Source organism: Cebus imitator, unplaced genomic scaffold (assembly GCF_001604975.1).
Source record: "Cebus imitator isolate Cc_AM_T3 unplaced genomic scaffold, Cebus_imitator-1.0 Scaffold221, whole genome shotgun sequence".
In the NCBI taxonomy this organism is placed as follows: domain Eukaryota; kingdom Metazoa; phylum Chordata; class Mammalia; order Primates; family Cebidae; genus Cebus; species Cebus imitator.
The window spans coordinates 3,297,490-3,313,731 of NW_016107536.1; the positions used below are offsets into that span (position 1 = coordinate 3,297,490).

The following is a 16,242-nucleotide window of genomic DNA, read 5'->3' on the forward strand; positions in this document are numbered from 1 at the left end:
GCCCACAGGCCTAGCAGAGCCCCCACACAGGAAGCTGGAGAACTTTGCAGAATGCGTTCACTTGAACAGTTAGGGCTGAGAAAGAAAAGGTATCTTGCCACAAATCATAGTCACCACGTCTGTGGAGGTTGCATGGCACAGGTGTTCCCACAGCACAGGGAAACTACTTTGTCTTTGCCTAAACTCTTTATCTCTACAGCATCTTTGGGTTCTGTTCTACCACAGGATATGAATACTACACCTTTTCCTATAGATAAACCTTAGTTCACCTGTCAGAGTCCACCACCATTTGACCACGGCCTACCTTTTCTTTCTACCTTTTCTCCTGCTCATGGTTTGCACAGGCACGTTGCATTTCTGTGAACCCACACCGCAGCCTCAGAAGTATGTGAGAGTACCATTGCTGTCTCTTGCCACTCCCCCAGTCTCTGTCCCTCCACTTCCCTAAGCCCCTGTATCCCACTTACCGTTTGCACTGCTTTTTTGATATTTATTCATTATAGGTCATTCCCCCCCTTTTTTTTATTAAGTATGTTTATAGAAACCACATTAAAAATGAAATACATGTTCCCAAAGCATGTTGTGATTTTTGATTTGGTTCCTAACCAAGGACTTTGCAGCAAATGCATAAATGTGACCAATCACATCATAAACACAATACTTTTTGTTTTTAAGTAACTGTTATAACTCAGTAATTACTTAAAATAATGAAGTAAAGCTCCAAGCCCTATAAATTTGGCAGCAATGTACCTGGTACGTTGGTTTAGGCAGGAATCCATTGTTCTAGAAATCATATGTTTATGATCAAAAGTTAATGTGAAGCACAAGAATCGAGGCTTTGGAATCTAACCCCATTATTACTCCTCTGTAGCTATTTGTCCTTAGGCAGATATCTCAGTGCCTCAGTTTCTTATCCAGTTCCTTGTATGTAGGAATTGTTCTAGATGACTTCTTAGGTCTCTTCCACTTCTGACCCTATTTTTTAATATGTAGCATCTCTACCAACTTCACCACACAGAAAGACTCTTTAAAAAGACTCTTGAGTGTATTTAAATCCTGTGCAAGGAGACTTAAATTAGCTTTTTATTTCAGTCTTCCCAATATTATGTTCCCTGTAAGGAGCAGAGACATGCAAAATTATTGATCTTGGAGCTCTGGTAAAGTAGTAAGTCCAATAATTTTTTGTCAGTTATGGTGGTATTTTTTTCCCTCCATAAACATTTTGAAATGTGTGCATTGGCTCAATATCTCTTCCCTTGTCCTCTCACCTCCTCGGCTAATTCAAGGCTCTAATTACTGACATTTGTTCTTCCCGCCTTAAAAAAAAATATATTGCAGGATTCCCTCCTCTCCCAACAGCTCTGTTTTGGAATTGGCCTCATTCTTTCAATTCTAGCGGCAGTAGGTGCCTCTGTGAAGTTGGCCCTGGTGTGATCCTGCAAAATTCTACTGATTCCCTTCATGCACCCCTCGAGTCTCTTTTGAGGATTTTATCACTTTGTACACTGAGTTATGAATGCAGCTCACAGTAGTTGGACACAGTGGCTCACACCTGTAATCCCAGCACTCTGGGAGGCTGAGGCGAGTGGATCACCTGAGGTCAGGAGCTCAAGACCAGCCTGATCAACATGGAGAAACCCCATCTCTACTAAAAATATGAAATTAGCCAGGTGTGGCGATGCATGCCTGTAATTCCAGCTGCTTGGGAGGCTGAAGCAAGAGAATCGCTTGAACTTGGGAGGTGGAGGTTGCAGTAAGCCAAGATTGTGTCATTGCACTCCAGCCTGGGCAATAAGAGTGAAACTCTGTATTTTAAAAAAAAAAAAAAGAAGAAGAAGAATGCAGCTCACAAATCCTTGGGAAACTGATGGCATGCTCCAGGCACTGGGATAGGCTAGGACTATGGCAGTGAACTAGAGAAGCAAGCACCCTGCCCCCAGGAGCCCACCTTCTAGGGGATCCTTGTGTTATGCTTATTTAAATTTATGTCTTACTCACCCCCCGCCCCCACAATATAAATCTCTTAAGGCTCAGAGGAGCCCTGTTCATTTCACACCTCCCCACAGGGCACAGCATGTGACTTGCACGTCTAGTTAGTCCCACACTAAGGAAGTGTTAGGTAAATGGAAGAGAAAGCTGCATCTCCTGGAGAGGCTGATTTTATGAATCACTTTCATTCAGGGAAATGGGAAACAAGTAAATGACTAATAAAAAGCAAAGGAAGGAGGGAGAGAAGAAGGAAGGGACAGAGGGAAGCAGAGAGGGAGGCGTGGATCCAAAATACTTAATACTGTAATTGAAATACAAACAGCCATACCATAATTAAGAAGTCAAAAAGCGGCCAAGCATGGTGGCTCATGCCTGTAATCCCAGCACTCTGGCATGCTGAGGTGGGCAGATCACCTGAGGTCAGGGGTTTGAGACCAGCCTGGCCAACATGGTGAAACCCCATCTCTACTAAAAATATAAAAAATTAGCCGGGTGTGGTAGTGGGCACCTGTAATCCCAGCTACTCAGGAGGCTAAGGCAGGATAATTGCTTGAACTCAGGAGGTGGAGGTTGAAGTTGGCCAAGATTACACCACTGCACTCTAGCCTGAGTGCAACAGAGTGAGATCTGTTCTAAAAACAACAAATTATAAGAAGTGAAATATGAAAGAATAATATTAGATACCATCATTTGCTGTCTTAGTGAAAAAAAAAAAAAAAAAAAAAAAAGTCAAGAAACAATAAATGTTGGCATGGATGTGGTGAAAGGGAACACTGCTCCACTGCTGGAGGGAATGTCAGTTAGTACAACAACTATGAAAAACAGTGTGGAGATTCCTTAAAGAGCTTAACAGTAGAACTACCATTCAATCCAGTAAGCCCACTCCTTGGCATCTACCTAAAGGAAAATAAGTCATTATATGAAAAAGACACATGTACCTACATGTTTATAGCTTGGTAATTTGCAATAGCAACAATATGAAACCCACCTAAGTGCCCATTGGCCAGTGAGTGGCTAAAGTGTGGTATATATGCATCATGGAGTACTACTCACCCTTAAAAAGGAACAAAAGTATGTCTTTTGCAGTAACTTAAATGGAGATGGAGGCCATTATTCTACATGAAGTAACTCAAGAATGGAAAACCAGATATTACATGTTCTCACTTATAAGTGGGAGCTAAGCTATGAGAATGCAAAGGCTTAAGATTAATATAATGGACTTTGTGGGGGAAGGGTAGGAGGTAGGTGAGGGGTAAAGGACTGCACATTGGGTACGGTGTACACTGCTTGGGTGATGTGTGCATGAAAATCTCAGAATCACCAATACCATGTAACCAGAAACTACTTGTGCCCCAAAAACTATTGAAATAAAAACAAACATATAGCCGTAGACACATCCTACCTGATCTCACTTCTATTGGAATCTGAAGAAGTTAGACTCCTAGAGGCAGAGAGTAGAACAATCTTTACCAGGGGCTGCAGGGCGTTAGGGAGCAGGATGGGGAGATGTTGGCCAAAGGGTAGAAAGTGTCAGTTATGGGATCAGCACTGGGAATCTAATGTACAGCATGGGTGGCAATGAATGTGTTAATTTGACCATGGAAATCATTACACAATTATGTATATCAAGTCATCATGTTGTACACGCTTCATAAATATAGTCTTTGCCAGTTAAATTTGTAAAAAATGATAAAACTGTTAAGCAAAACAAAACAAAACAAAACAAAACAAAAAAACCATACATATAGCAATGATTTAGTTATTTGAAGTATTAAGCCAGAGTTTCAAAATATCTATCATAAAGCAAGGATGGATAGAGGCTATGAAAAGTCAAGTTGCATATGGGTAAGTTGGAGCCAAATGAGTGTAATATCTAGCTACAAAAAAAGAAAGAAGGTGAAAGAAATAATATGCATTTATTCAGCACACTCATGTATGTCAGCCCTGCTAAGTCCTGTAAGAAAACTGTTACTATCCCCCTTTGCAGCTGTGAAAACTGCAAGCTCAGCGAAGTTGGATAATTGCTCAAAGTCACACATGACAGAGTCAGAATACAAAATCCTTGCATTAGTGTGCTCAGTCTTCCATGACAAAATGAAACAGAATGTGTGGCTTAAACTACAAATATTTATTTTCTCACAGTCCTGGAGACTGAGCGTCTGAGATCAGGGTGCCACCATGGTTAAGTTTTGGTAAGGGTTCTCTTCCCGGCCTGCAGACAGCTGCCTTCTTGCTGTGTGCTCACGTGGTGGAAAGAGAGAGCAAGTTCTGTGATATCTCATTTACTAAGGGCATTCATTCCATCAGTCCAGGGCCCCACCCTCATGACTTCAGCTAACCTTCATTACCTCCCACGAGCCCCATCTCCTAATACCATCACACTGGGGGGTTAGGGCTTCACATATGAATTTGGAGGAGACACAAACGTGTACTCCATAGCAATCCTCTTGACTTGAATTTCTTGTGTTTTTTTTTTTTTCTCTGACACAGAAGGTGGCAAGAACTTTGTATTTTGGGCTTTCATTTCCCACACTTGTGCCTTATTGACCTGGGAAGTTCTAGTTTGTTCAACCTCAGAGCAGAATAGGTCATGCTAATGGGGGTCCCCCAAAACGATTTGTTGAGTCAGTGGCCACAATAGGCTCTCAGTGAACCTGAGCAGTCTGAATTATTAGGAAGGCACTCATCCCTGCATACCACCTTCATCTTTTAAATGTTATAACTGATCATTTTCAGTTGATTTCCTTTATAAAGTTATTATTCCGTGAGACCATTTTTCCCTTTTGGACAAGAGATTGCTTTGTAGGGAAGAGCCAGAAAGAGATCTAAAGACAAATCCCATCTATCTGAGGTTCCCTAAAGAAAAGTAAAACTGAGTCAGAAGAAATGGAGTCAAATCCTGTGTTCCCCCCAGGGCGCCACTGCGACACACATCCAGCTTATAATGGAACGGCTGCTGAGAAGGATCAACCGGACAGTGATTGGGATGAGCCGGCAGTCTCCCCACATCGTGAGTATCTCTTTGGTGGATCCCCGGCTGCTGCTGCTTCTCTGCCCCCCCTGCATATCAGGAGGCCTTTGGGACCAGTGGCTTCTGGCTGTTCTTCACATGGACCTCTCACATCATGGGCTATTGGTTATAATCTTGAGCAGATCTTGGTTCTGACATGGATTTTCCATTAAGTGAAAATAATCTAGCCTAGGCAATATAGTCAGACCCCATCTCTACAAAAAATTAAAAATTAGCTGGGCGTAGTGATGGTGCGTGCCTGTGAATCCAGCTACTCAGGAGGCTAAGGTGGGAGAATGTGAGAAAGATAAATAGCCAAAAAGTTCATGGACAGACTGTTTAATTCAGAGAAAAGGAAATGAAAATGCAAAGTGAGATTAAATAAGTCTCTAATACCCAGATTAGGCAAGGTCCTGGAGAAACAAATTGTGTTAGACACTGGTGGGAATAAAAGCTAGTGATAATTTGGCAATATATATATATCAAATGCCTTAGTACAATAAATTTACATTGCTTTATAATTGAAAAAATAAACTTTTTTTTTTTTTTTTTTTTTTTTGAGACTGAGACAGGCTCTGTCTCTGTCACCCAGGCTAAAGTGCAGTGGCATGACCTTGGTCACTGCATCTCTGCCTCCTGGGTTCACACGGTTCTGCCTCAGCCTTCCAAGTAGCTTGGATCACAGGTGCCCACCACCAGGCTCAGCTAATTTTTATTTTTAGGAGACATGAGGTTTCACCATGTAGGCCAGCTGGTTTTGAACTTCTGACCTTAAGTGATCAGCCAGCCTTGGCCTCCCAAAGTGCTGCGATTACAGGTGTGACCCACCATGCCTGGCCTAAAAAATAAACTTTTTAAAACAAAAGGGACAGTCTAAGGCATATGTTCAGAAAGAGATGGACACAGACAGTCTTTCATTGTTATGCTTGGGGAATCTTTCCAGAGGGAAAGATTATTGTGCTAAATTCCTTTGTTCATTGAATTCTTGTTGATCTCTGTTGTGCAAAATTCCTTTGTGTTATTTTCATAACAAGATGAATATAGGAGGTTAGTAACCCTGGATCTTTATCCCCTGCCTAAAAAAACAAGTCTATAATTCAAATATTTTTGGACTAGGGGAGAGAACCTTGAATATGTAATTCCTGAACTCACAAATGGAAGCAGTGTTAACTACCCAGTTATTAATTTTTTCTCTTCCAGTCAGGCTCACAGTTCATGTGGGTAATATGTAAGAACAACTGGCTGAAGGGCCCTGGAGTTGGAGAAGTGGCATCAGGTTGTATTAGTCTGTTCTCATGCTGCTGATAAAGACATACCTGAGTAATTTATAAAGGAAAGAGGTTTAATTGACTCACAGTTCAGCATGGCTGGTGAGGCCTCAGGAAACTTAATAATTGTGGCAGAAGGGGAAGCAAACATGTCCTTCTTCACATGGTAGCAGCAAGAAGTGCCAAGCAAAAGGGGGAAAAACCCCTTTGTGAAGCCATCAGATCTCGTGAGAACTCACTCACTATCATGAGAATAACATGAGGGGTAACCGTTCCCATGATTAAATTACCTCCCACCAGGCCCCTCCCACAACACATGGGGATAATGGGAAGTAGAATTCAAGATGAGATTTGGGTGGGGACACAGCCAAACCACATAGCAAGGAGTTATCATCACCATTGCTTGCCCTCCTCTCCACCATGATCAGTGTTGCCACCTCTTTTCCTCCTAGCCTTCTTCCCGATTCAGATTTGTTTAACTAATCTAAGTGTTCAGACATTTCTCCATGGAATTCTATACTACAGCTCTGTCTCAACAAGAGACCCAAAGCCCCACAAGTTTTACATCTTCACTGGTAATCTCATTGAGGTGTCCTGTCTGTAGGAATCCACACTCCATAGCTATTAATGGGATTCCTTCACTCAGACATGGAAGGAGGTAGTTTGAAGCAGAAACAGCAAAGCACGTGGCCTTTGGACCTTTAGAATGCAGTGCGTTTCCAGTGTGGTGGGGACCTGCATGGCTCATTGAGTGGGAAAAGCCAAGTTCATGGGGCTCATATCTTGTTTTTATCTGTTGGTGGTCTAAGGAGTCTTGGATTTGTGCTTTCCTTTTCCTTCCAGGGGAGTTTTGTGGCTTGCATGATTGCCATCCTGCGGCAAATGGATGACAGCCACTATGGCCACTACATCAGCACTTTCAAAACCAGACAAGACATCATTGTAAGTTGCCTTTATGGGGTCCTAGTAACCTGAAGACTTCTTATATTTGGTTTAAAAAAATGACTGAAACTGAACACCATGAATCCAGGGTTCTCTTCCCACCCAGCTCCAGTGCTATGTGGCTGTCCACAGTGATTATGGAAAGAAGAGAGCTGATTTCTACTTTCCTTCTTTGACAGGGTTTGAAAAAGAGTACAACACATATACCAAGAGGTTATCACACACCTTAATCTCTCTTGAGTTTAGAGAGAACCCTTATTTAGCAACATTTAGGAGATGTTTTTTGCTCTGAAAAGAGAATATTGCTTAATATGTGGGTACAGTAACTACTGATGCTGTGGCAAGGATTTTAGAAGGCAGGGGTACACAAAGTCTCCTAAGATGTGGTTGATATCATTTGAAAGACGGCAGTAAAAAGAGGTAATCCCTGCCCTTTACAATGGGTACAAGTGGGCCGGTGAGGATTAACTCCTGAGCTCTGCCTCCTGTCTGATCAGCAGAGGCATTAGATTCTCATAGGAGCAGAGTCCTGTTGTGAACTGCACATGGGAGGAATCTAGGTTGCCAGCTTCTGTGAATCTGAGGTGGGACAGTTTCATCCCAAAACCCCTTCCTGCCCTCATCCATGGAAAAATTGTCTTTCATGAAACCAGTCCCTGGTGGCAAGAAAGTTGGGGTTTAAATGCTTTAAAACATTTCTTTCCTTTCCCTTTCTTTTCTTTTATTGCATTTTAGTTTTTGGGGTACATGTGAATACATGCAAGATTGTTGCATAGGTACACACATGGCAGTGTGATTTGCTGCCTTCCTCCCCATCACCTATATCCGGCATTTCTCCCCATGCTATCTCTCCCCAAAAACATTTATAAGTTATCTTCAGTTGAAAATATTTTGTTCTCTATTGTGTTAAGCAGGAAAATTGTTCTCCTAGTTGCTATGAAGCATTCATGTAAGAGGCTGAGTTAGGCCTCTGGCTGTGACTTGACAACACCTTCCCTTCAGGGCATTGTTGTTGGCCCTTCGTATTATTTATATATGTAATTATTGCTATATATGTTCAGATGTCCGTGAAGTGTTATTAGACTTTGCAGAGCAGTGGACCGGATGTGCAGCTAGATTAGTGTACTGATGTCATGTGGACACTAGTCTTTGGATAACTTCCCATCATCTGTGCATATTCGAGTCTTTTGGTTCTGGATTCTCCACTTTCTGCGTCTGTCGTGCTGAGTAGGTGGCCAGTGCCCCCATGGATTCGCAGTTCCTTCCTTGCCCATCACTTTCCTTTCTGTGATGCCCACATGATAGACAAACATACAAGGAGTTGGAGGGAAAATACTGTTTGTTATTAGTTGGTCCCATGGTAGACGCTCAGTATTAGACCACGTGACTTGAGCCAAAGGTCTCCATGAGCTGCCACTTGGGCCATGGCAGGCAGCATGTCACAGGAACCATAGCAATATGTAGATGTGCCTGTGGAGACCAGATGCAAGAGGACCAGGATGAGTGGAAGGGAGGGGAGGGGTAAGGCCAAGGATGCCTTAGCCATGTGTGAGATCTCTACAGGCAAGTGGTATAGCGGGTAAGAGCACAGGCGTTACAACACCCAGCTCTGGGTTTGAATTCTGATGATTCCACTTCCTTGTATACCGTATGGGGCAAGCTGTTTAACCTCACTCAACCTCAGTTTCCTCACCTGTACCCACCTTGAGTGTAATTTAAGTGTTAACTTGGCTCCATGCATGGGAAATGCCAAGCTTCCTGCAGGTTGGCATGTAGCTAATGCCTATGAGGACAAGCTTTTTATAACAATCATCATGTTGTTATTTCTCTGTAAAGTAAAATTAACATTAAACATTTTAGGGATTTTTTTTTCAAATTTCCTTCAGAAAGCAGGCATAATAGGGAAGCTTTAAATTCAAACCCTAACAATTTGGCTCCATTGTTAACTAAGAAAAAAAGGGGCATACCTCCTGTTTGCCAGCATGATGGCGAGCTCCTCCACCTATATTATATAATTAAAAGAGGATCATTATCCCCACGAGTGAATGAAGGCCTTGGGAAATGAGGGAACATGCCTGAATTTAGTCTCCAGTGGGTGAGATACCGTGCACAGACAGGCCTTTGCCTCCCAGTGGCCGTTCCTTTGACTCCCTCATGCTGCCTTCTGAGTGAACTGCATAAAGGCTGTTGGGAAGTGGTAGATAAAACGGAGTTTTGGGATTCTCTGTGAGTTTCCTTTATCATGCTGTCTCATTAATTTAGATTTCTAGGAGTTCAATGGAGAATCTGTATCTGAACCAAATAAGAAGTATCTAAATTCGATCCTTACTTCACAAGCTGTGAATTCCTATGGATTTCAAAGAAAGGTTAACAGAATGGTTAATAAATTGGGGGAAGCACTTAAAGTACATAATGAGGCCGAATGTGGCAGCTCACACCTGTAATTTCAGCACTTTGGGAGGCCGAGGCAGGTGGATCACTGGAGGTCAGGAGTTTGAGACCAGCCTGGCCAACATGGTGAAACCCCATCTCTACTAAAAATACAAAAATGAAAAATTAGCCGGTGGTGGTGGCAGAACATCTTGACACCTATACTCCCAGCTTCTTGGGAGGCTGAGGCAGGAGAATCTCTTCAACTCGGGAGGTGGAGGTTGCAGTGAATTGAGATCATGCCACTGTACTCCAGCCTGGGTGACAGGCCAAGACGCCCTCTCAAAATAAATAAATAAATAAAATATATGATGAAACAAATTTTGAATTCATTATGTCTGTGATTTCAGAAATGGGGGTGGATATGTCTAACTCACCATAAAACCAGGGAAAACCCACAGTTACATGCACACTTGTTGGCCAGAGAGAGCCATTCCCCATGCCGTTCAGCATCCAAAGTATAGGAAGTTACCCAGCTTGAGCAGCATCTCAGAAAAATATGGTTAGCAACAGACTCAGGCCTCCTGCCTCTCACATACTGTTTTTACTACTGCACAATATGCAGGTGTCCAGGCGGGACTGTGTAGGTTAGTGCCAGAGAAACTGGACAGGACTTTCAGGAGTCTCACTGGAAAAGGTCTAAATTTAGCTAACTAATAAAAATGCCTTCAAAACATTTTAGCTTTGCTTTTAACTCTGATTGTTCTATTTCTGAATTAGTTTTGGCTCCCAGTCCCCTTTGGAGCAGAAGAGCCAGGTTTCCTATTCTGTATGCTTACATGATTCGTTATTAGTCATCACCAGTCACTGTTAGGATCCCTTTCTAAGGACCGTTTAGGACCCTTCTTCCAGGCTGCACATGATAACGTCCTGGCACAAGAAGAATCGTGATTCTGCCTCTCATGTGTATCACATTGTCCTGTTCTAACCATGAAAAGGAGAACTGCACTGAAATCTATTAAATTTACCCATTTACCAACAATTAATGGTGAATTATGTTTAAGTGTATGAGATACATTCTGATAAGCTATGGCAGCAGAGGATGAAAGAGATAAAGGTTTCAGACTTGGGGTTCATAGCCCCAAGTTCTCGTCCAGCTCTTCTCCTTCCCGCTTTCTTTTTTTCTTTTCTTCTTTTTGAGACGGAGTCTTGTTCTGCCCCCAGGCTGGTGGAATGGCACAATCTCAGCTCACTGCAACCTCTACCTCCCAGGTTCAAGTGATTCTCCTGCCTCAGCCTCCTGAGGAGCTGAGAGTACAAGCAGACACATCATGCCTGGCAAATTTTTGTATTTTTAGTAGAGATGGGGTTTCGCCATCTTGGCCAGGCTGGTCTTGAACTCCTTACCCCTTGATCTGCCCACCTCGGCCTCCCAAAGTCCTGGGATTACAGGCATAAGCCACCACTCCTGGCCCTCCTTCCCACTTTCTATGCCCTTAAGTGAGTCCTTTAGTTTTTCTTAGCCTGAGTTGTACCATTTATAAAATGTGGATGATTGCTTTTGTCCTCATCTTCCTCAGGGTCCTACAATACAAAAATCAAATCACATCATAGCTAGCTGTAAGAATGCTTTGTTATTCCTACAACCCTGGAAAGATGGGCCATTACTGTGGGACTGAGGACGTCCTGTTCTGAGGTTGTGGTTCTGCTTACGTACACGCCGGAATAAAGACTATGAATAGAACCCAGTTTTCCCCCAACCTCTCCTCTGCTCTCCACAGGACTTCCTCATGGAAACTTTTATCATGTTCAAGGACCTGATTGGAAAGAATGTCTATGCCAAAGATTGGATGGTGATGAATATGACTCAAAGCAGGTGAGACAGCCCGCGGCCAGCCCTGAGGCATTTGTCTGAATGCCTGAGGCTGCTGTGTGACCTTTGGGAAGTGTCGTTAAATCCCTTTGCCTCAGACCCATCATCTGTAAAGTGAGGACCTAATTTATGTGCTTGTGATCCTGATTTTCCCAGGGTCATTGCCTTTGCCCACCTTGGGCTCTCGCTCCCTTCTCTAGCGCGGTCTCTTCAGTGCTTTCATGGTCATCGTCCTCCTTAGCTCTGCACTGTACCTTTCAATGGCTCCACGGGGCCTGGCTCCATCCTGACATTTAGGGCTCACCTGTTCCCGTCTGTTCTATGACCAGTCCATGATGTCTTTAACCAGATTCTTCTTACGAACATTTAGATTTTTTCCATTTTCTATTATGTGAAATAGCACTGTGATAGCCTTCCTTGCCTTAAATATTTAAAAACAACCATGGTTATTAGCATAAACTCCTAAAAGAGTTTACTAGTTAAAAGTTTGGCGAAATCGTAGGGCTTCCGATACATAGTGCCCAATAACTAGTCGCTTCTGCCACTTCCCTGTGTGTGTACCTGTACTCCAACCAGACTGGCCTCTGCCGAGTGTGTTCACATGGTCTGCTCTGCCTCACACCGGTCTTCTGCGAACAGTGCCTTTCCTATAACCTCTAACTGTCAGTGTTTCTGCCGTTCCGTAAAGTTCTTCCCAAGCGTCACCTCCAGAGGAAGCCTTTCTGGCCTGGATGCCATCCCTCCTTCCTTTGATTTTCCATACCCCATTCAAACCTTGTCATAGAATCGTTTTCAGATTCTATGTTGGATAATGGTTAGATGTACATATTGTTCATTTCCCTAAGTTAAATATTTCTTAAGACCAGGAACTGTGTCTTTCAGCACAGACCTGAGCCCATGCCTTGCAATTACTGGCCCACGACAAATATTTGTTGAACAGAAGTGAAATGAACTGAATACATATTATATTAAAAGAGTGTTGGAATTCAATGAGCTAAATAAAGCAAGCCATTATTGTAAGCATTATTGTTAACTCTACATGACACCCGATTTTGAGTAATTCTACTCTGATACCTGATTAGAAGAAGGCTTCCCTGCTAGGTACAGATTAGATTTTTAAAATTGCATCAGAAACCTAAGCTTAAACAGAAGCATTATAATAGACTCTGTGTTACTCTGGTTTGAGGCTTAAGAGGCCTGGTTTGCAGTCTCAGATCTGCTGTCAATTACCTACATTGGGACATGGCCCTGAGTGGCTTGTCTTGTTAGTTCTATAAACTAAGCTCCTGTGCCCTGTCTGCAGATGGTGTTGTGCTTTTGGTCTACCAGGACACTATAAGATTGTGAGGTCTTATGATGCCCGGTTCAGGTTTGATTTAGTTTTTAACATTGGTGGGAAAAGATTTCAAACGGCATAAAGTTGCCTTCTTTATCTGGTGTTTTCCTTCCCCAGGGTTTTTCTCCGTGCTATAAATCAGTTTGCTGAAGTTCTCACAAAATGCTTCATGGATCAGGCAAGCTTTGAACTTCAGGTAGGCATGTGACTCACCTACATGCTTCTGGAATTCTTGGCCCATGGCAAGAGAACTATATGAATTTGGAAAATGTCTCCTCAGATTTCACCATTTTCACATGAAAAAGGTTTTCCTGTGTTTTTTTTTTCATTTTCTAAAGCAAACATACCTGTCCCACTGTCCTTTAAACACAATAAAATAGGGGTTGTTTCTTCTTTCTATAAAGGTAACACATTTAAAAAAACAAACAAAAAAATTAAAAATAGTAGAAGATCAAAAATACAAATAATCCTCCTTGTCGCTGTAAACATTTGGAGTTGACCTTTTTGTATATTTACACAAATACACATATACACACATGGCTAAAATAAGGACACAGGTAACTCTCCTACCTACAAATGGACAGTTCTAAAGAACAGTTTGTATGCAGTTGGTGAAAGTCTAAAGGAATTTCAGAACAGATTATAGCACTAGCTCTATCTTCATTCACTCATTCATTGATTCACTCATTCATTCGTCCATTTAACAAATGTCAGAGTACTTATATGTACAGGACACTATTTTGTGCCCCAGTAGGGGCATTTCCCTGGTGAAGGCAGGTAAGCTCCTTGCTCTCATGCTGCTTACCTCCCAGAGTACTCTGCATTTTGTGGATGATGTGCTTTCTGTGTTCTTCATTTTTGTATCTGTGGAACTGTTATCAGTGGAGGTTCTTGACAACGAATTGTCCAGGTTCTTGGCATTTTGAACAAGGAATTGGACAAAAATGTACAAAGAAAGCAATGAAAGAATGAAGCAACAAAATCACAGATTTACTGAAATGAAAGTACACTCCACAGAGTGGGAGCGGGCTCCAGCAAGCGCCTCAAGAGTGCTGGTTACAGAATTTTCTGGCATTTAAATACCCTCTAGAAGTTTCCCATCAGTTACTTGGTTACACCCTATGTAAATGAAGGAGTGACTGGTGACCAGTCTGATTGGTTGTGGGAGGGGACCAATACGTTGAATTTGTCATCTACCACATGGTGCAAAGGGGTAGTCTCTGATCCTTTTGTTACTTGGATGTGGAGAGCAAGGGTTTCCTTTTGATTCAGTTCTAGCAAGTCAGTGTGAATTGGCCTTAGGTGCCCTGTCTCCAGGCCATGTTTACTTGCCTCAGAACTTTAAAGTGGAAGCTCATCATAAGTAGAGGAAAGCACACACACACACACACACACACACACACACACACAGATGAATATATATTGTATGTATATATGTATATTTTTGCCAAAATGGAATTGAGTTGTGCAGTTCTTTGGTACCCTGTTAAACCATTTTCCTTTCTCAGTTATCTGTGATTTTTTCAATAATGTTGAATATTTTTATATTTTTAATGGCTGAATACTGTCTATTCTATGACTGGTCCATGATGTATTTAACCAAATTCTTATGATCATTTAGATTGTTTCCATTTTCTATTATGTTAAATAACACTGTGATGGATTTCCTTGTTTTAAATATTTTAAAATATTCGTGGTTGGCCGGGTGTGGTGGCTCACACCTGTAATCCCAGCACTTTGGGTAGCAGAGGTGGGCAGATCATCTGAGGTCAGGAGTTCAAGACCAGGCTGACCAACCATGGTGAAACCCTGTCTTTACTAAAAATACAAAAATTAGCCAGGTGTGGTGGTGGGCACCTGTAATTCCAGCTATTCAGGAGTCTGAGGCAAGATAACCTCTTGATCCTGGGAGGTAGAAGTTGCAATGAGCCAAGATCGCGCCGCTTCACTCCAGCCTGGGTGACAGAGCAAGACTTTGCCACAAAAGAAAACACACACCACACACACACACACTTGTCATATTTATCTTTGTGTGTATATACATATTCGTGGTTATTTCATCAGGATAAACTCCTAAAAGTGTTTACTCGTTCCAAAGTTTGGGAAAATTGTAGGGCTTTTGAAAGATAGTGCCAAACAACTACTATAAATAGATGTACTTCTTGATAGCAGTTTTCCTTTATCCCAGGAGTAAAGAAAAATATAATAGTTTAAATGTTTTTTTAAAGCTAATATTAAGTCTCAAAACTTTTAGGGTTGAATAATCAAAACCCAGGAAAAAGAAATATTGTAGATTGTATTTTGTTGTTTCATTAATCCCTGATGAATAACTTTTTACCACGTGACAGTGTTTTATTATGACCCTTATTCATGTTATTTTTCATTTCCTTTTACCCATACAATTAATTTTGAACAGCTCTGGAACAATTACTTCCATTTGGCAGTAGCATTTCTCACCCACGAGTCCCTTCAGCTTGAAACCTTCTCACAAGCCAAGCGCACCAAAATTCTTAAAAAGTAAGTGTCCGTTTAAAGTTAAGATCGGGAAGGGGCTTCCTCAGTTTATATTGAGAGCAGTATTTTAGGTATCACAGAAATTACTATTTAGTGACTATCCATGTTGTGAGTGAGGTAGGCCTTAAACTAATTACTTAATAGACCTCATAGTCCCCAGGTTCACCTCTCTTTTCTTAAGGCCCAACCATCTTCCCATCAGTCATCGCAAGCTTTTTATCAAATGTGTACCTGGAGAGGGACCTCAGCTTTCTGCATGCCCCTCCCCAAGAACAGCTGCTTCTCTGCTTGCAGCTTCCCCAAACTGCAGGCATAGCACCTCCTCGCTCATAGTGCTTCGCAAACCACACTCCAGCACAGTGGCTCTACCTCCCTGTCATTTCAGCAGAGAAAGTCAGGACTCAAACATTGCAGAAAAATGCCCTTGAGATTCCTGGCCTGAAATTCAAAATGGAATTACGTGCAGCAGTGATAAGAGATTTAGGGAAGCGTTTCATTTCACTGAGAGACAGAAAACCCAAAGGCCATGTTGTTAAAAAATAACTTGAGAAATGTATTATTTGAAGACTTTGAAATTTTAGTTCTGTTCCCCTTATTGAGATCTCTGTGATACCTAGGAGAATTATTTAGTCTCTTCTGCCTCTGGTTCCTCCCTCAAAACCTGCCAAAAGCTGCAAAGTATTTTTTGCTCCCAAGAACCAATTTGTTTTGTTTGTTTGTTTGTTTGTTTGTTTGTTTTGAGACGGAGTTTCGCTGTTGTTGCCCAGACTGGAGTGCAATGGCACGATCTCGGCTCACCGCAACCTCCGCCTCCTGGATTCAAGCAATTCTCCTGCCTCAGCCTCCCCAGTAGCTGGGACTACAGGCACGCACCATCATGCCCAGCTAATTTTTGTATTTTTAGTAGAGACGGGGTTTCACCTTGTTGACCAGGATGGTC

At 42.1% G+C, this 16,242-nt stretch overlaps 1 protein-coding gene across 3 annotated transcripts in view; it reads left to right on the forward strand.

Moving 5' to 3' along the window:
* Positions 1-16,242, forward strand: part of DOCK5 (dedicator of cytokinesis 5) — a 223,743-nt gene that overhangs the window by 160,865 nt on the left and 46,636 nt on the right. For all 3 annotated transcript variants that reach the window (XM_017549772.2, XM_017549775.1, XM_017549774.1), the window contains 5 exons: positions 4,904-4,999; positions 7,111-7,209; positions 11,361-11,455; positions 12,906-12,984; positions 15,205-15,305. In XM_017549772.2, the coding sequence (XP_017405261.1) occupies positions 4,904-4,999; positions 7,111-7,209; positions 11,361-11,455; positions 12,906-12,984; positions 15,205-15,305 (470 nt within the window). The remainder of the gene's footprint in view (positions 1-4,903; positions 5,000-7,110; positions 7,210-11,360; positions 11,456-12,905; positions 12,985-15,204; positions 15,306-16,242) is intronic.